The following is a 21,029-nucleotide window of genomic DNA, read 5'->3' as shown; positions in this document are numbered from 1 at the left end:
TTCATATCCGGATACGATACTAATTTGTCATGGTACCGATGCGACCCGCCATATGCACTCTACAAGCAGCGCAGCCTGCTCGGCAGACAGTCTCCGGCAGCCAGGAGAGCCCACATTGCGACCTCGCTTGCACAGCTACGTTTTACAGCTGTCAAGTATCGCCATGTGCGGTGGCAGGAGGGCCAAACCAGCCACTCTTGGTGGACAAGAGAAAGCAAAAAGCCTTGTTGGTTTATTAGCCATTAGCCGGCTACAGCGGTTAGCTTTATGCTCAGTGAATATGCACCTGTGAATTGCTGCTTCTAGTAGTGCCTCAGAGTGTTTGTTTAGTATAATTGGGTTCATTTGCAAGACTCAGAGTCACAGAGAGCAATTGACATGCTTGTCTTTAAATCTAACAACAGCAAAGAAAATTCAGACCAGTGAGACGACAACTTAGACAGTCATTTCATTTTATAGAATAAAGTACACTTTCTAAACCAGGGGTGTCAAACTCATCTTAGCTCAGGGGCCACATGGAGGAAAATATATTACCAAGTGGGCCGGCTCAGTAAAATAATGGTATATAACTTAAAAACAATTGCTCCAGATGTGCTAAAGCTACCTGTTTTGTAAATATAGTGTGCCCAGAATGCATTGTGTGGCGCAGTTAATGAAGTTGTAAGGACGTTAATCATTGTCACATGTATTTGTGTTACCAGTTATTGAATTTGTGTTGTATTAAACACGTTTATGTCGGTCTTTAATTTTTATTTTTATTTTTTAAACAAACCGTAACTTTAAGTTTTGTGTGAACAAAATGACATCCAGGATGATTCCATATACAAATTGTATTGCTTATCGGAGGACTGCTTGTGAAATTACAAATTTATGTTTTGTTTGTGGTTGGCTGATTAATTGGTCCGACATTACAATGTTTTTTTTACTTTTGCGGGCCAGATTAAACCCCTTTGCAGGCCTGACCCTTGTATGCCTTAATAGATATTTGCACTTTTCAATTTTAGCCTTTTTAAAAAGTTGTAGCTGAGTGCAAATACAGCATTTGACATTTTACTGATTGTTTATTTTTTGTGTAGTTTACTACCTCAAAATATTTTTTATTGTTATTTGCTTTTGTAATTTACTACCTCCAAATATTGTTCTGATTGTTGTTTACTTAACCACCTCATTTTTTTTTCTAATGGATGTTTCTTTTGTGTATTTTTACCTCAAGACTACCAAAAAATGTGTCATTGTGGCAATTTTTGTATGAGGTATTTTTTTCATTTGTGTTATTTATAATTTATCGATGTGAAAAAAAGTGATTTTCTTGTTATTTTAATTTTATATTATGATTATTAATAACTTTATTTAATTGATTTATTTGTGGTTATGTTAATAAAAATATTTTTCTTTGCATTTATTAAGTATTCGTCTTTTTTTTTCATCTCCGCGGCATCGAAAATGGTATAGAGTACTTTCCTGGGGATCGATATCGAGTTTGAAATTTTTGTATCGTGACAACCCCATTGTGTAATGATTGGTAGGGAAATGTGCACATACATGCGCGCATATATTGATATCTCTTTACACAGTTGTAAAAATCTTATCTTATTCAGGGTACTCAGGCAGCCTTGTCACAAAAAATGCATGACAATTGTGAGACCTGAAGAAGAACGCCAGGTTGCCTGGGTGCGGTGATTACATTGCTGGGACATAACATGTAATGACCTCCATTGCTGAACATCTGCCAGTGCTTGTTCACCCCATAGACACACTTACAGGCAGCCCACGTGGAATTATTCTAACTTGCATGATGTATGATGCGTCTGTCAAGCTGAGAACAGGGCGAATGTTGGCAATGTGCCACCTCAGTTAAATGTCTCCAAACCTCCTTGAATGTGATGTCAGTGCTCAATGGACCAGAATTGTTATCAAAATTACATATATGTACAGGCATCTACCTAAATTCATTTGATTGACTATGGTGAAGAATCACTTAATCATTATACTAGTTCATTTTACATTTATTTTATTGCAATTTGTCAATGGAAGTGAATACCAAGAAATTTATATTTCTATCATAACCCTAGACTTGTTTCTCTCGCCCTGTTGTAAAAAAGTGACACCTTTATCTGATGAGTATTTTCACACACAAGAGGCTGACAAAATTCTGCACATATCGGTAATTGTCTGATTCTGTGAAGCTGTTCTGCAAAAGCACACCCAGCTGTGACATTATCATGCCTTCGCTGGCTTCTGTGCAAAAAAACTTGCACACTGCTTTTGACTGCTCTGTTCAATATCACAGGGTATCTTAATGTGTAAAAGGAGTGGTTTAAAACATTCATTAACTAAGGTCAGTCCCTGTAAATGACACTATTTCTGTTAGGTAATGTTAGGGATGTGACGATTTAATTATTACTTGTAATAATTACTTGTTAAGGCGTTTAGGTGCCTGGCAACACATTTTGAAAAGAGTTAGTTATCTTCTCCTTGCTAAAATGCACTGTACACACATATCTGGCATTTGTGGACTGTATATAGCCGAATCAAAAACATGAATAATGTGACATCATAGTAGTGCAACACGTAATATTTGAGCAAGCAATATTGCAGCGCATTAAACAAAGGGCAGTAGAGAACATCCAGGATTTTGTGTAGGTATATGACTGTTTATGGCAAAAAGGCACATTTTGTATTTTTCGCATTGGGGGGAAGCACAATATTGCCTTTTTGTATAACAGTACTGACAAAAAAAAAAAGCTTGGCCAGTCATTTTATTGTTGCTCAAAGTATCATGGTCATTGTAGTTGGCAATGCTTTGTGTTCTGCTAAAGTGGGCGAAAAGTAATGTTTTTTGACGGAGATGTGGAAAAATATTTGCTGGCATGACTGATTTATAGGTGTGATAACCGCAGCAGTATGTTCGGTTAGAGCATTGTTTTGTACATGTGAGCAATAATCACACCAGGTTTTCTCTTTGCACCATTTAATTTGCTTGTGTGGGTCTGTTTGTGGTTTCTGTAGAACAAAAAAACAAAGTAAACATGAGCAATTGCATGTAAATGTCTCATCTATTCAATGCTATTTAGTTGAGGTCATAATTATACATATAGTTCAAATAGTACAAGTAATACATAAGCATCCTACAATCACAAATAACACTTAATATTGAGGCATTTGCTAATGCACACACATTGTAAATCAATTGCATTTGTGGAGGAACTCTAACATGTTATATTCCCCTTCATCTGGGGATTAGCGTGGGTCTTTACTTTAGCGTACTTACCAAAGCATGCCTCATTAAAATTAACAGCTTTAATAAACTAACCACTAGAGGGTGTTGGAACTGCACAAATGGAAAACAACTGTAACTTTTAATTTAAACAGATGTGCTTCTTTTAATATCGTAACATGACGACAGTGGCAATTTTAATACTACGATATCGCAATATTGCTGTTATCGTTGCATCCCTAGTCACTAGGGTGGTAAAAAGTGCAAATTAGTACAGTATTTTGCTACTCTTTAAAACTTAAAACATAACTTAAACTTAAAAATCTTTTATATTGGAAATAGGAAAGTTTACAATGTATGATTCTTATTATACAGTATATTAATCATTCACAAGATTAGAACTTTAGTATCTGCAGTATGGCTGACAAATTTGGCAGCATTTGAAAGTTCACTACCCTAAGATAATGTTCTTTAAATGGTACAAAGATGGCAAAAGGTAGCCTGTTGTCAATATAAAAATAGCTTGTGGTTATTCATTTCTTGACCCGCATCCTCTGATAACGAGTACAGCTCACTATGTGGGTTGCTCTTATCAAAGGCCCACATATAATTAATTCCGATATCTCAAGCTGCCTTTCATAAAGCTTAAGTTACAGTGAAGCTTCTCTTGCTGCAGCAGCAGGAAATGCTGCCAACAGTGAGACAACCCTCAGGAGAGTGCACTGACATCCCTCCAATCCACTTACAAAAGTACACAGTGAGGCCTAGCCTATTAGCATAAACAGAACCTCTTTGACAGTAATTCCCCTGAGACTGTGGGGGTGTGCTCCTCAAAACAACTGTGCTTATTGGAAAATTGAGCTATCTAGGTGTTTAAATAATTGCACCCCAAAACATTTTTTAAAGTTTGACTTCTCTGTCTTTTTGTTTTGCAGACTTTTGCTGGCGGCCGACAGGAAGGGCACTATGAGGGCTGTGTGCCCGGCTTCCAGGTCAAACAATACCAGGTGGCATATAGGCAAACTTTCCAGAAAGGCCTGCCGCTTCTCCAAGGTCAGTGAAATGAAATCTCTTATAACACTCCATTCCAAAAGTAGAGTTCTGACAAACATTGTAAGGCTCATTGCAACTCAGATTTGAAGATAATCTAATTGAAGCGATTCTCTAAAGACCTCAGATGTGATTAAGAAAGTTTGTAACACCCTAGAACAATGCAAACTAGAACTGTCTTGCAATTACCCATTTAGAGAGCAGGTCTAATGAGGATACTATGAAATGTTTGTGCATGATACAACCTGTGGCTGCAAATAGATTACCTTGATAGCAAATGTTTCTCAAAATGCAATGATGTGTAAAGCGCAGATGGTGATGAATGATGTCCATGTACATAAAATAATCATTACTGTATGTACATAGACATCATCCATCACTACCAACACCATTACTGAGAAATCAATTCACACAACGGACTGTAATGAGAGATTACTGGTATGTACGGCAGTCACAACAAACTGTTAGGCTTGTGTAATCATTTCACTTTTCCTCTGTGTTGTGTTCTGGGTTATTAATAAGGTTGAGTGGGATTTGGTCTCACAGTTTCTTTATGCCATGGCCACCTCCCAATTTTGGCATCTGCATGTATGAACAACAATGAGTGAGGTGTGCGACTGCAATGTAATCGCTGGATCTCCTGAAGGTTAGAAATAATATATTTGAAGTGCCCTTTAACAATATTAGCTCAGTCTGTCGACGGGCAACTGCTCCAAAATGTTCGCCCATCGGCGACAACAATAGCCTAAAATCATGCAAGAAAACTTTAACAACGGAATAATCAAGAGAGTGGAAGCCATCTACGGTAACATTGTGTTTTATTTAATCATTATGGCTGTTAGGACGTGTCTACCTCGACCACTTTGAGAGCAAGAATGGCCGGTATATTTAATCCTAATAACTGTAACCTGTTTCAATTGATTCTTGTTTGGTACTAGTCTTGTGAAGCAGTATAGTCTTCCTGCCTGAAAATAAGGAATGTTTCTTTTACCAGCATGGTGCACAATTTTTTCTCACCAAGTCAATACTTAAATTGCATGAGTAATGTTCGGATTCACTGGTGCCGATTAGATTCCCAGAGAGTGCCCAATGGAGAAACTACCGATCCCAAGCCCCCCAAAAAAGTGGCTTGCATCACGGCTGTGTTAAAAGAAAGTGTCTAATTATGGTGACCCTTGCTTGAAAAAGCCACCATTCGCAGCACCAACTGACGCCAATTCACATTCAAGGGCTTTGCTAGCGTTGTAGCAGTGCTCAAAACATTAAATTGACTGTTTTTGCTGGTGTTTATGACGGCCTTTGTCTGCTAAGGTTGTGATAAGTTGTATGGGGGATTGAAGCTAACTTGGTCATGAAGCACAGTTTGAAAAACTTTACGAAGCTAGCAACTCGAATTTGCTCTAATCTGCTCCTGGGGGGGTTATCACATACTGTATGGATGACACAATGTCTCTCTACAAGGTGCAGCCAGCGCCTGAAGCCACACACCGACGGATGCTGATTGTCAAACCGCGGTGGTGGTGGTTCCCCTTTTAAGAGGGTGACCAGAGGGTGTACTCCAACTACAGGGGGATCACACTCCTAAAATATTTTCAGGGATGCTGGAGAGAAGGCTACATCAGGTCAAATATTGAATTCAGGAGGAGCAGTGAGGTTTTCATCCTGACTGTGGAACAGTGGACCAGAGCTACATCCTCAGCCTTGAAAGGTGCATGTGAGCTCGCTAAATCAGTCCATGTGTTTTTGTGGACTTGGACTTCAGTGACTATGGGGTATCCAATAGCCTGATATGGGCTGGTTGGTCCCTGTACCACTGGTGTCAGAGCTTGGTCTGCATTGCCGGCAATAAATCGGAGTTGTTTCCAGTGAGGTTTGGACTCCGCTCTGTTCATCTCCATTAATGAATTGAGATTTGAGGGTGTCCGGTTTCATCTTTGCTTTGATCATCAATTCTCACCGGAGCAGTTTGGTATGAGCGGATGACAATCAGCATCTTGAAATCTTAGAGAAATTATGATACTCAGTAAGAAACGTGTGTGGTGCCCTCTCCAGGTCATAATTGAGATACTTAAACTGCTGCCTTTGCGACCCGACCCTAATAAACGGGAAAAAAATGGTAAATGGACTGCTTTTTATAAAGCGCTTTTAACTACACCATATGGTGCCCAAAGCGCTTTACAATGCCTCACATTCACACATGCATACACACATTCACATACCAGTGGTCCGCTGCTGCCATGCAAGGCGTTGCCAAGTCCACTAACAGCAAATCGGGATTCAGTAGCTTGCTCAAGGACATTCGACATGGTCACCAGGGGTGAGGATTGGACCCACAACCTCGCGGATGGCAGTCGACCACTCTACCACTGAGCCATGGATGGATACTGTGTGTGGAGCTTCATAACCCGATACAGGGTTGTACTTTTTTTTTTTTTTTTTTTTGCAGACCTCTTTTTGAGGGTCAATAATTGATTTTAGAGTTTAGGCTTGATATGTATTTTGGTTGGGGTTAGGGTAAGGGTTTAGGTTTAGAAAAACAATTGGGATGTTTAACTCTTTGACTGCCAGACGTTTTCAGAAAAGGGATGCTGTCAGTGCCAGCCGATTTAAGCATTTTGACTGATCTTTCAAGGTCCACAGAAAATGTTCTGTTTGGTATGGAAACACACATGCTACCAAATGAAAGATTTAACTTTCACCTTTCATTAGAAAAAAAAAGTTTGTTTCTACCTTATTCCGTTCTTTAGTAATCAACAATAGAAAATGGTTAGTTTCTTCCAAATGCGCTTGTTTTGGACCAAAATACGGAGAAATCAAGCTTTTAGTGAAACGATATTATTTCATGCACTCTAGTGAATTTTACACTTCTTTTTGTCCATGAATGATGCCACAAACACCTAAATAGTGCTTTACTTCTATAAAACACTACCACCAAGAATGAAAAAGTGTTTTTTGATAGCAAAATACGTTTATTTACATTCAACAGTGTAACAATTTGACAACAATTTGGCAAACTATTTACAAATGTGTGCAACTTTGGTACTATTTACAATTATGTGGATGTTTCAACGACAGTTTTTCTTTTTGTGAAACACTCCCCTGCGTGCAAGGAGACGCAACAGGATTTGCACAACAGATTAGTTTCACTGCGATTGCCTCTTCGCGTGCAGAAGCTACACTTTCTTGCAGGCCGTTTTTTCCGGGGAATAGCAAGTATATACTGCAGTGTGTGTTGCCATCAAGTCTACTTTCAGGATCATGTTACGGTTACGTTACGGTGGTGTTACGTCTGGCTTCCTCATGTCCTTCAGTTGCTATACCGGGTGGTAAGAGATGTTCTGATCCATCTTATCCACTCCATTCATGCTGGCGTCGTAGTCCAGAACCAGTGTCTTCTCCGTGATCAGACTGTACCCACTCCTCCGATGAATATGCATTGGACTCGGGGTACTCTTCATTGTCCGATCGAATGTCCGCTTGTGCAGCTCCGGCGTTAGCAGCGCTAGCCGGTGAGGCTTTATGACGTGAGAATAAAGGCCGCCTCCAACTGTGGCGTCAACCTCGGGATTCACCATCATCATCATCATCAATGTGCATTGGTCGATGCTTTTTGACTACTCTCCATCGCCCGATCGAATGTCCGCTTGTGCAGAAGTACCCGGTCGGTTGTGCTGCGCGTTTTCCGGCGTTAACAGCGCTAGCCGGTGAGGCTTACTACGTGATCATAACGGTCGCGTCAAGGCTTCCAACTTTGGCGTCAAGCTCGGAGTCATCATCATCGTCGACATCAATGCGCTTTTTAGTATTGATCGATGCTTTCCGTCTTTGAAAAAAATGCTCAAGTTGTCCATAAGTGTAATTGTGAGTGTGAATGGTTGTTCGTCTCTGTTTGCCCTGTGATTGGCTGGCAACCAGTTCAGGGTACACCCTGCCTACTGCCCGAAGCCAGCTTGGATAGGCGTCTAAATACACAGGGTGTTTTCTGCTTTACTTCTACACTTTTTATCTTGTCACATGAATCCTGGATGGCCTCGGGCTTTTACAAGCAGTTGTTTTACTTTCAAGAAACATTTCCGACCTACACAGCAAAAAGCAATTCTTCCACCTCCAATCTTTTTTCACCGACCTTTTTTTAAACTTTATTTTGTTTGATTTTGGTCACTCAGTGAAGCGTTTTGTCATCTGGAGGCTCAGTGGAGCGTGTAGTAGGAGACAGAGCTCAGTTCTGCTTTAGTGGTCTGCCGTGGGACGACAGAGTGGTTCCATTACCTGGAATATGTTTCTGTCAGCAGAAACACCTCCCACTGTGTGGGTCCCTCTGCTCACAGGGTATGGACAGAACCGTGCATATGCCAGCACATGCATGAACATACTGTATTGCACATACAGTACATCCACATGCTGTAGCTACTGCACTGTGCTTTAATATTAAGTCATTTTTATTATGTTTTGAATTATGTTGACAACAAGATTTAAAAGACCAAAAATTGCAAAACATGCAATGGGGAAGTGACCCATCTTCTAACCCCCTGAAGAATACCACAAATCTGAAACGAAACCACTAACTAATGCACATGGGCAGAACCAAAACTTTTTCAGTGATCAGGGTAACACAACAACTCACTAAGCACACAGTCGCACACCTGTAACCTCACATTGCAGATTGTGGGGTACTGTATGTGTTGTTTTTACTTAACTACTTATGACGTTTAATTTATATTGTATTATTAATGTATTATTTATTATATTTACATATTTACTTACCTAGTTATGATTTTTACTAGTTTTGTTCAACCTGTCTATTGCATGAATGATTTTTACTCCATGTAGAGCACTTTGTATGCAGCAATGGTTGTTTTAAAGTGCTTTTATAAACAAAGTTGAGTTGAATTTAATATGTTGAACATGTTAAATTAATACCCACTACCAGTGTGAATCAAAAGTAAGCTATATTATGTCTGTAAAGGGACAATATCTATGCCAATGATTGTAAATATGCTGAACATGCGGCTGTGAGGAAACTGATGGCACAAATAAAAGCAGTTGCTTTATGAAAAGGGCTTCCGAGAGGTAATTTATATCATTTTATGTTCCCAACAGCTGTTTTGTTGTATGTGAAATAAATAAATATATGTGTTTGCATGATTCATTTTGAATACCAGAGGCTGCAGCTAGGGCCGGTGACACATGTAAATTTATGTAAATTCAGCTCAGCCCTTTGCCACCTGCCATAGACATCTCTATATAATTACTATTGGAGGGTGGGATACCTGTTGACATAGAATGAAGTTTAAGGACATCCGTCTTAACTAATGGTCATGTATGATGGTTTGCATACATTGTGCAAACATTTCTTTTTACTCAGTTGCACTTCTGCTGTTCAGTCGCACTCAGTGTGTGTATTTTTTTTTTCCAGTTGTCTAATCGACAAAAAAAGTGTTTCTCTGTTTTCTCTGTTTTCTCTGTTTTCTCTGCCCTCCGCACTGCACCACACTTTTCTTCTTTCCTCCAAAGGTCTTTGGATGCATCAAAAATTCATGCAAGTGAAAATCGAAAAATACTGTATAAGCAAATGGAAATGTGTAGGTCACAAAGACCAATCGAGAAAATGTCTTGCCTCAGTGGGGAATTTCAAACTGTAAATGAACCCATTTTGTGGAGTCGAGGCAGGAAGGTTTAAGGAATTAGAAAATGTTGAGAAAACAAAGGTTGCTAGGTCTAAATGAGAGATGAATGCAAGTTTTGTGTAAGTGATGTTATCCACAGGCCGTTTAAGACATTGGAGGTGGCTTTTTGAGTAGTCGGTGAAAAGGGCAGAACAAACATGACCAGTGTGGTACAAGAAACAGTAAGAGAATTAATAATATAAATAAATAAATAAAATAAAATCACTGAAGGGAAAAATTCAAAGTAAATCAATTATTATTATTATTTTTTACATCCATCCTGGGTTTTGTGCTCCAAGCTGACTGTAACAATATGTTTTGAACACAATTTAGAATTATGGTCTTGATAGGCGTCATAATCATGCAGTGTGTAGGGAGAATGACAAGGGATAGTCAGCTCTGGACCGCTTGTATTATAATGATCCAATTTATCTGTTGTGTGCCAGTTAATGTTGATTTGCGGTTAGATTTCTCAAACCTTTTGCGTCGTGCCTATATGGATGAACAGCGTGTACAAATCATGTTATGAAGGACATATACACGCTCCTTTATCTCATTCTTGGACTTCTTGGATCAAGGTGGAAAAATGTGTTTGTTTATATCCTAATTTTTCACATAATCCCCTCATGTGTATTTGAATCTCACAAGCAGATGAGACTGTCTTGATTGTTTGACAGCTGTCAACAATTACAGACAGTTAGACAATTAGAAGCGGAAAATATATATTTCCACTTTACTTATAAAACATTTTAAAACAACCATTGTTGCAAACAAAGTGCTGTACAAGAAGTAAAAAATCATTAGTACACTAATAGATAGTGAAAACAAATAAAAAACAGACATCATAAGACACTTAAGCAATGCCCATTGTCATGCCGAGTCAAAAGTCATAGAATAAAAATGTGTTTTAAGATGCTGCAACATTTTAGACCAACTTGAGCCGCTTGATAGAGGATCTGGCTGACTCCAAAATGAAGTGCATCCAGCCGAGATGTGACAAAGGCATGGATTACTGTTTCAAAGTGTTGTTGAGAAAAGAGAGGCGTCACCTCAGCTAGCTACTTGAGCTGTCAAACGATTTATTTTTTTATCAGATTAATCAAATTTTAGAAATTTGATTAATCATGATTAATCGCTTACTTAAAAAGGCTTTTTGTCAAAAAATGTTGCCTGACAAATTTATAGAGCAAATTAGTGTTAATTTTTTCAATATTTAATGCGATGAGGACGTCTTCAAAACTTTGTATCGACTAGACATGCTTATCCTCTTTATCTAATCAGTTAATTTCGTATATACTTTAAAATGAAGAGAAAAAAAGATCTCAATAGTTTGACATGAACAAATATTCTGAATGTCATACGCAAATATTTATAAAATGCCTTACTTTAATGTATGTAGTTATGTTTATTGCTCAAACACAACCTGTGCTACCTTCAACGTAACCATCCACTGTCAGCTAAAGGATCATCTGCGGCCAAAATTTATAGCGTGATTAATTTGCGTTAATACATGATTAATGAGATAATTTTTTGTGATTAATTTATTAGTTAACAGTTTAACTTTGACAGCACTACTAGCTACCGAAAATCAAAATTAACTAGGTTTAACAACAGCAACAATTTGCCGGTCCCATTTAAAATCACTGTCCAGTTTAAGACCCAAGTTTGAGATGTTGACTTTAAATAAGTTGCCAATAGGTCGAGACTAAACATCATAACTTCTATTTTCATCTAATTGAAATTCATGGAATTCTGTGACATGCGGGCCTTGATTTCCTCCAGATAGGACATAAGTGGTTAAATGAGAAAATTTATTTTTTGCTCAGCGGGACATAGATCTGACTGTCGTCCCTATAGTAGTGGAAGGAAATACTATGTTTTCTTAAGATGGAACCTAGGGGTTGCAAATACAGTAAAAACAGCAGGAGCCCCAAATTAGAATTCTGTGGAACAGCAGTGAGACTCAGAGCAACCAAGGCTAATACAAAAAGTCCTGCCTGCCAAATCAAAGCGATCTAAATCCCTCTAGAGTGCTACCACTAATGCTAATGACGTTAGTTTGAATAAATTAATAATCTGAACCAAGAAGTGCCTTAACATCAACATGACCAAAGTGGAACTGACCCAGGCAAACTGTATAGCCGGCCAAGCTGTGGCTCTCAGTTGAAGCATACTTTTTTTTTAGTTTGACATTAAAATGGAGAGCATTAAATTACAGTATGAGGTGGTGAAACGTCTTTAGTTTATTGTCTCGAAGGGTTAAGTTGGGGAAATATTTGTTAGTTTATTAGTATTTCTTTAGTTTTTAGTTGTAGTTTTGCATTGAAAGATTGTAAGTTATGTTAACGAGTTAACAATAGTTTACACCTGTGGAGTTTGTTGGTTTGATCCAATTCTCTTGTCCCTATTTAAGGCGCCTGTTGCATCATTAGTTGGCTTTCCATCCAATAATTTTTTTCAAGAAATGCGAAAATAAAACTGAATAGAAATGGTAGAAAAAGGGCTAACAATTTGCAAACAGGTTTTTACGCTTAGAGGGGGTAGATTTGGAAGCGTATCGAAAAAGGGAAAATGCAAATTTTGGCTCTGGAAACAGGTTTTGCGAATAACCGCTGGCAAGTCGCACGTTTTGACCGGATATTACATCACACTTATGTTTGGGGGGACGATGAAACAGAAATCTTTTTGGAATTAATTAAAGAATATTAATGCTATTTTATATGGAAAACGGCAAAGAAATGCTACGGTTGATTAAGAATTACAAAATAAAACTCACGATGTCATCGCACGGCACAGTCGCTTCCTGGTCTTCTTTTTCTTTTAAATTACTGGTAGATCCCATCTCTATGGTGTATACCTCCACCAACAGCGGCGGAGTGCCCTCTCAATATTCGCAAAAGAAGAACAGATGGAAACGGGCATAAGTTGCATGTCTGTTTTGCACATTTTCAGTAAATTTGCTTAACAAATTTGAAACAATTGGATGGAGACTGCTGTACAAGCCATGCTCCTGTTCGAATCTGCCAACGCACTTTTTTCCACAATGCACTTTTGTTTGTTGCTTTTTTGTATCATTGAAGAATATAAAAAAAAAAGATGTGCCACCTGAAGCCAACTGCCTCTGCTCGTTTGTACTCACTATCCACCGCTCCTGCCTGTCTTGATCACAGGTGGATTTAAAAACAACACATAAATTAAATTGCATGCCCAGCGCTAGAGTGAAAGGCGGGGTACACCCCATACTGACTGTCAATTACAGGCAACTGTGAATGTGACATTCAATGTAACCTACAATAAAGTATGCACAACCATAGTGGGCCCTTGTCACTAGTGAACCTTTCAATATTTAGTATTGTCATAATAATTTCCTAACAGTGTCATATGCAGTATATAAATCTGAGATTTTCTTTAGAAAAGGAAAGGAGATAAAGGAAACAGGTCAGGGAACAGCTGAGCCTTTCACTAATTTCTGCTATAAGCTTAAAAGAAAAAAATAGGTGGAAAATGTCAAGTCTTCCGTATTTCTATTCCCTATCCGAATCTGCAGCAATATTCTATATATTTTTTCTCTTTGTCTCATGCCTAACCTCGTCCATAAAATGATGTCCGTTAAATATTTTTTTTATTTACCACACAAACAAACCAGGCAGTTGCACACCTAAAATTAAAAGATGATCTGTCAATAAAATCACAAATCTCTCAGAGCCAAACATTGGAATATTTCTGTGTATTCTGCAAATATGTACTACTACAGTGGAGTACAACCAACACTGTACTCTAGATATTGATGTTTTGACTTCACCTTCATACATTCCAAAACTACGTCTTCAGTGTTTGAAAGAACATATTTGTAGTGTGAAGGTATGTCATGAAGGCCAAGCACCAATTGCCACTGAAAGATGATTTTGCCTCCCACTTCTCTGAAAAGTAGTAGTTATAAAAGTGAAATACTTTTTTTTTTCTCTTTGTGCGGTCTGCTGTGATAATGCACAAACATGACACTTGTGTTGATTTTACAATTGTGTTGTAGTTCAGCTAAGGTCAGCACAATGGTACTGTACTTTGCTTGCCTCCCTGCAAAATGATGCCCCCACCAGACTGGTATGCTTTTCGATACAATTGTTATGGATAATACTGCTACTGAGCAGGGCTTTTGCTAGACTGAGATTGTAAAATTATGCATGATGATAATCATGATTATTATTATTAGTATGTATTATGGCAGTGCTAAACTGGAGGGCATGCCACTGTGATAAATGATGTGATAAGGAGAAGAAATGAGCAGAAGTATTTTGGTATCCTGCAGGGCAGTAATATAAGGGTTCCTATAGTCCGCCTTTTTCCCCTCACTCACAAGCTTTGAATTCCTTGACTTGCAAAATAAATGACATGAATGAGAGTCTCTCCGGGCTTGGAAGCAGGAGGCAAATCTGCTATTTGATGCTCAGCAGCAGGACGTGAAGCTCCCCTGGATGGCATGAGGCCCAAAACCATATGAAGTGAGCACCAAAGATCTGCCGGCTGGCACAGTCCACGTCTCCCTCTTGAGCTCCTGCAGACATTCTTTTTTTTAAATCATCCTGAAAATTGAAAAGTACTTGGGAGTCAGAAGTAGTCTTTCAGCTATTGATAAATTGGTGAAACATCTCCCACAGCTCTTTTATTCCATCTGCTACTGCATTTGCTTTTGAGTTTTAGATGATTTATGTTTCACCGCTGCCAGACTGGGATGAAGTACACTAATTTGAGAGTGTTATCTTTGTTTCATTAATCCATAATACCACATAGGAAAGACAGTTTAGTGGTTTATTTTCTGTGATGAAACTATTCTTTTTGTTCACCTGTCTTTGTTGGCTTCTAGGTCTCGATAGATCCATATGTAAGATCAGGAGCAGTTTTACTTTTACTATCTGGGAAAAAAAAGCTCTGACCCAACCACTGCTGCTCCACTTACTAAATTTAGCAATAATCTACCCCACCCCGCCCTTCCAAGTTGCACCAGGGCTCACGCCTATTCCATCATCCAAAGAGTGGTTGCATGTATTGATGTTCCCAGTCACCCCTCTGTGCCTACCAGGGTGCATATCCGGATCATGCCACTCTCAGGCCCATAATAGCGAAGCATTAATCACATTCTGTCGCTGCAGTAACAGCGACTTGCAGCCTCTTTTCTGCTGTATTTTTAATTTGACAATAAATCAAGGTGTGCTTTTGACGAATGACTGTAATTACAAGAAAGGCCATTACTTTGAATGTGTATGCAAGTGTGTATGATTTGTGAGTGTGCAGGTGTTTCTGCGTAAGATAAGTTAGCATATACGAACTACGGTTTGCACACATTTTTTCAATAATTATGGGCCTGCTGCGAAGCTATTACAAGTGCTTCTACTAAAAGTCCTAATACTACTACTATTGCTACAAGTATTGCGTCTTTCCACCTTGCAAGAGTCAGCAGGCCCATTCAAAATTTCCGCGGAAATTTTTCTAGTTATTTATAGTATTTGAAAGAAAAATAATGACTGTCATGAAACTTCTGTCTGCTTAACAAACACCTCATGAAAATACATGTGTCAAAGCAACAAAAAGGAAAATAGCAATTCATCCACCTTTAAAAATTCATGTCGACCATAGGATTGCTCTTTCTTTCAGATAATTACACGCTAAATAATATATGGATTATATAATTATTATAGTATGTTACTCAATGTATGTAATGTAAAAAATGCAGTTTCAGTTAGTTTTCGTTTTTTAAAAACATTTTCGCTTTTATTTTATTTGGTTAACAAAAATGTTTTTTGAATTTTAGTTTTAGTTATTTCGTTAGTTAACTAAAATAACCTTGGTCCGTGCATGAGATTGGGGTTTGCAAACTGCAAAGTGTGTTTGTACAAGTAAGATGCAAGGCCTACTAGCCTTGCCGATGTATGTGACGTACGTGAGCAATTGGAGACCGCCTTGCACCACAAATTGTGCCTCGGTGCATGATAATAAAGGTAATACTTTTGTCAATGAATTGATTTCTACAATGATTCTGTGGGACTGTCCAACACTGTTGTCATATTTATGAATGAAATACGGTGACATCCACCACACACATCCATGGAGTTCAGAATCTGTTGGCCAGTACGTAATTTAAATACACCAAAACAAAGTTCCATCACCTGCACCACAAGTTTGACCTGGTTTGAGGTAGTTTCAAAACGAAACTTTTTGGTCACCAAATTGCTATATGCGCTGGGGGCGTGCCAGCAAGGTGCATCTCTGTCTCAATTACCTGCCGCAGCACCAAAATAAAGACAGGCTCGTTTTTACGGCGAGTGCATGGGCGCCTGTCTATGAAAATAGGACCCTAAATGTCCCCATTCACAATTGTTCTATTGTTGACAGGTGATCAGTCCAGGTTGTAGTCCACCCCTCGGAGTATTTAAATTTATTTAGCAGGTCAGTTAACCCAATCATCTGTTATCTACCACTTTTCATGTATATATATATACATGTTGCGCATGATGTGGCAATCCAATAGCTTGCCATTCTTTGAGCGCACCTGCTGATGTCTGACTGATCCATGAGCCTGCCAACAGGAGTGCAAAGCGCCCATCTGCAATCAGTGTACAATTGGCAGTGATTGCATGCTTGTTCTCTACGTGTCTGTCTTCTGTCTACTTCCTAAACATGTTAACATCCACTTCCTTTCGCTAATGATGGACCAACTTTGTGTACCCGTCATACTAAAGGAAAAAAACAAAATACATTTCTGATGCAAATTGCAGAACATCCAGCAACTCCAATAAGCAGCACTCCTGGAATAAATTCTACATGTTTAATTCAACACAATCTGTTCACTTAGAGGCCATTCATCAATTAGTAACAAGGAAGTTTTAATTGTGGCTTTAAAAGGAAGCACATTTTGGAAACTAGAAATTAACTGTCAAGATGAATACTGCATTATTTATTTTTACCACAAATTAGCAGATCTTGATTTTAAGTGAGATTAGTTTGAATTTGATGGCACCCCCATGGATCAGCCAACACAGAACATTTTTTAAAATTGCTTCATTTGTAATTATTCAGGACCATTCCTGAGTAAAATCACGTGTCATGTGGTGTGTAATTTGGTAATTAAATAAATCATTTAAAGTTAATTTTGAATTGCAAGAATTCCAACCAGGAGAACCTAACCAATGGACAGTTTGGTGTCTCCAATTAATCTAACATGTTTTGGAAAGTGTGGTGTTGCCGAAATCATTGTAGAACACCCATGGAAGTATGGGGAGACCATGCAAACTCCACAGAAAGAAGTGCTAACTACACAAGCACCATCCAAACTGTGATTAAGGCATAGGTATTACAGTACAGTATTTGCTTCATAGGTCTATTCATTTCAATACATACACCCAAAAATGAATTCAATAAAATGTTTTATATTTTACATTAACCATATTTAGTCCTCAATAAGGTAAAACAATTACCATAGATGTATGTACTGTATAAGTAACTTGACATAAGACTTCATTAAACCATCAAGCGCAGTTGACTTGGTATATAGTGTGAATCAATACAACACAATTTTGATTGAAGATGTAATGCCCAATTGGATAAATTCAGGCTTGGGAGGGTTACTTTAAAATGTATTGTGATACAGTTATTAGTTACCTATTTAAAAATGGTAGTTAGTAATGTAATCCAAGTACCATAATATTAAAGTATTGCAACTTGAATACTTTTAATTACTTTTGGATCACTCCAATACCAAATGTAGTAATATTATTATTTAAATCAATGTGGCTGGTCTTTTCTGTCTTATGGATGTTTAATATGTATAACTATGGAATGCGGGAGGAAGCCTGGACACCAACAATGTAAATGCAAAGCACAAGAAGTGGCATACTAACCACTTGTGCACCATGCTGCAGAGATGGATGGATGGATGGATGTACCGAAGTACATCGAAAACAATTGTTTAGTTGCATAAGGGAAGTTGCTTCAGACTGTGCCTAAAGGCAACAAAAGAGACAGACAAACTTCAGCCTGTGAGAGAAATTAGATCTGCTAGCGTCATAAAGTTTTTCAAACCTTGTCACATGACTCATTTTTGTTATACAAAGTAAAAGTTTGAAATGTTAACAAACAAAAACCAAACAAAATGTTTGTATTTTTGTCTTACTTATTTACTGGCTGACAAAAACCTTACTTGGGGCAACCAAGTACTTTGAGCTATACTGTAAACAATTATCCAATTAACTCTGGGAAAGCTTCTTTGGCCAAAAACTTTGAGACCGTGCAAGAATTTGACTGTGCCATCTCTCTCCACAAATTGAAAATGCAATCCTGCCGAGTAAATGTACCTGTAATCTGATTACGTTGTTTTTTTCCCTGTAACTAATGGAATACAGTTAGATTATTATTATACATGTATTCCGTTACTCCCCAAGCCTGGATATATTTATATAATGGGCAGCATTGCAGCTGCAAAAGATGGCTAACAAACATCCCACGGGATTGTCTTTTATTATCATCTACACGCACCTCATTATTTTGTATCCCACTCCCCATTTCTTGTCTGTCGCAGTTCCATGCAGCATGAAAAGTATTATTTTGATCATCAGCACAAGTTGTTCTCTCCTGCCAAGACATAAGCAAGCTTTTAGTGAGGTATTTTTTTTAATGCCTGTTTCGCCTGACACCACAAACATCCAGCAAGTTGCAGATTGTTGTTGATAATGGTTCACTCGCTCCAAAATAGAACTGATGGGTTGTCTGGTTGACATTTGTATGCTCCATCCCTAACTTATAATTAGCTGTTAGTCTGTAAAATAAATTGCTTGAAAGGTGACAGACTTGACATGCTTTGCCTTCTTTCACTTGTGTGCGTGTGTAAATGAAATTAAAGTTGGACAGAAGTGATTGATCACAAACACAGGGGTATCTTCAGTATTATCTTGACAAAACAAAAACATTACAGGCCCTATTTTTTTCATTCTGGCGCAATTATAACGCAAAGTACAGTGTAACTGTGTGCATGGGTGGAGTTTTCTTTTTTTCGACATTTGCGTAGACAGGCACAGCTCGAAAGGGGTGTTTGCACCATTGCGCGCGGTTACAGGATGGAATATAGCTGAGACCCGGCTAACTGTAGTGGTCTCCCTCATTTGCAGTGAAATCAGAGCAGTTCGGAGCGCACGGTGGGCTTGACATCGCGGAAGCAAATGCACCGCACCCGCATTGTGCATTTACACAGACAAACTTCAAGATCCCCACCCTTGCATGATGTAGTCGACCACGATCGCTGTTTCCTTAAAAATGTCTGTGTGGCGCCATCTTCAGGTTAAACACTCGGATAATACAATTTGGCTCAGGGACTAGATTTGCTGTGTCCCAACCTGAAGTTGTGGGTTTATTCCCTTGAGTGACTTTACACAAGGGAACAAAAGACAAAAACAATAACAACATAAATAAATAAAAACCTAGGACAATTTTGTCAAAATCTCTCCTTGCAAAATTTACTAAGAATTTCTGAGTGAAAAATCTTTAATAGTTTTTTCATGGCATAGGCAAACTCTCTCAAATACATGAAAAATAATTTGCGTAAAATTTACTCTGAATGTTCTACTCTCTTCTAAGTGTAAATTTTACTCTGTTTAGAGTAGGACCAAATTGACTTTTTTTTAGAGTGCAATGTACTCAAATTACAAAATTTACTGTGCATAGTATAGAAATTATTTAAATCGTAGTTTTCCATGCTTGGTATCAGTCACAGCCTGATCACTCCCCACTCCAAGCCCAAAGATCCTCCAGGCAACACCTTTTATGAGCGCCGTTTCAAATATTTGTGGGGGTGGAGCAAGAGTCTCGTTATTGGGGGAGTTGCACTTTAAATGTGGCACAGATTTCACAAGTTCGGATTCACATACCATCGCTAGTAACAATAGGTGGGATTTATCCCGTGGGATGGTAACTCCGGCCCTGACATCTCCCCTGGGTCTCGCGAAAATGGTCGTGCAAACTGAGCATAACGAAGACGCCATATTGGAAAATACTAATATACAGTATGATTAAAAATTTGGACATTGTAACATTTTTGTCGGCATCGTACACATTGGATGAAACTTTGTCAGCATGTCCTCAAATACTTCAAAATTAGTTGAGATATGTTTATATAGAAAACACATGCTAACAGTTTCGACATTTTTTTGGGGTGTTAAGGTGACTTAATAAGCCGTGCCTGTACTGCTTGCAACTCAGGAAATGGAAAAGGAGGCAATATTCGAGATTCTCCTGTGCATCATTCCTAATAATTGATGCGGAAACTTCATTTTTAACCAGCCAGAGCACATTTTTCTGATCACACGTGATCACACACAATTAGCATCCCGAATATAGGCAGAGCCGGCTCCATTGTCACTTACCTACATAGTGTGTCTATATTCACAAAGACGCTAGACTTTTTTTGGGATGCGCCAGTTTTTACGCCGAACGCATTTGCACCATTCTAGAAAAATAGAGCCCTACAAGTGTATTAAGAACAAAATTACCAACCATTAAGGCAAACATAACATTATACTGTATTGCTGACACTATTACAAAAAGTTATTTACATATAATGAAATTAATCCGTAATCAAAATTCCCCCCGAAAATCTGCCTGTTTTTCTTTCTTAATTTCTTCCTTCTTCTTTCAGTTTCAGTAACTACTGTTCTAAAATATAAAACATTTAATTTGGACAAAAGTGAAAAAAACACAAAACATAAACAACAGATCAGTAAGGCAATTTGTACTGTAGCTGGGGAGACTAGAAGTATTTCAAATAAGACATTGGTAATTTGTTTGAAAAGCTTTGTCACACACTGTGTTTCTTTTTCGCAATATAGGCGAAAAAGTGCTTCAACCTGAAGGACGTTTCTTTCCTCAGAGCTTATCGATCTGCTCATCTCCAAATGCATTGCTTGGTTCCTGATATCACTTTGTTTGTTAAATTGCAGTATGTTTGCTATGTATGAGCAATGGTGTGCATGTGCATGTGTGTGTGTTTGTTGGCTATACACAGCAACATTGATTGACAAGTTTTGGTGTCACTGCAGTTGGCAGCAATTTCAGCT

The 21,029-nt window shown here is 38.3% G+C and overlaps 1 protein-coding gene across 2 annotated transcripts in view; it reads left to right on the top strand.

The window, feature by feature from the left end:
- cdh13 (cadherin 13, H-cadherin (heart)) overlaps positions 1-21,029 on the top strand; it is a 361,145-nt gene that overhangs the window by 101,651 nt on the left and 238,465 nt on the right. For both annotated transcript variants that reach the window (XM_086074542.1, XM_086074543.1), the window contains exon 2: positions 4,153-4,270. In XM_086074542.1, the coding sequence (XP_085930668.1) occupies positions 4,153-4,270 (118 nt within the window). The remainder of the gene's footprint in view (positions 1-4,152; positions 4,271-21,029) is intronic.

The sequence above is a fragment of the Leptonotus elevatus genome, chromosome 4 (genome assembly GCF_054856555.1).
Source record: "Leptonotus elevatus isolate MCC_2025b chromosome 4, RoL_Lele_1.0, whole genome shotgun sequence".
Taxonomy (NCBI): domain Eukaryota; kingdom Metazoa; phylum Chordata; class Actinopteri; order Syngnathiformes; family Syngnathidae; genus Leptonotus; species Leptonotus elevatus.
Note: the sequence above shows the minus strand (reverse complement) of the source record. Positions and strands in the feature narration are given on the sequence as shown.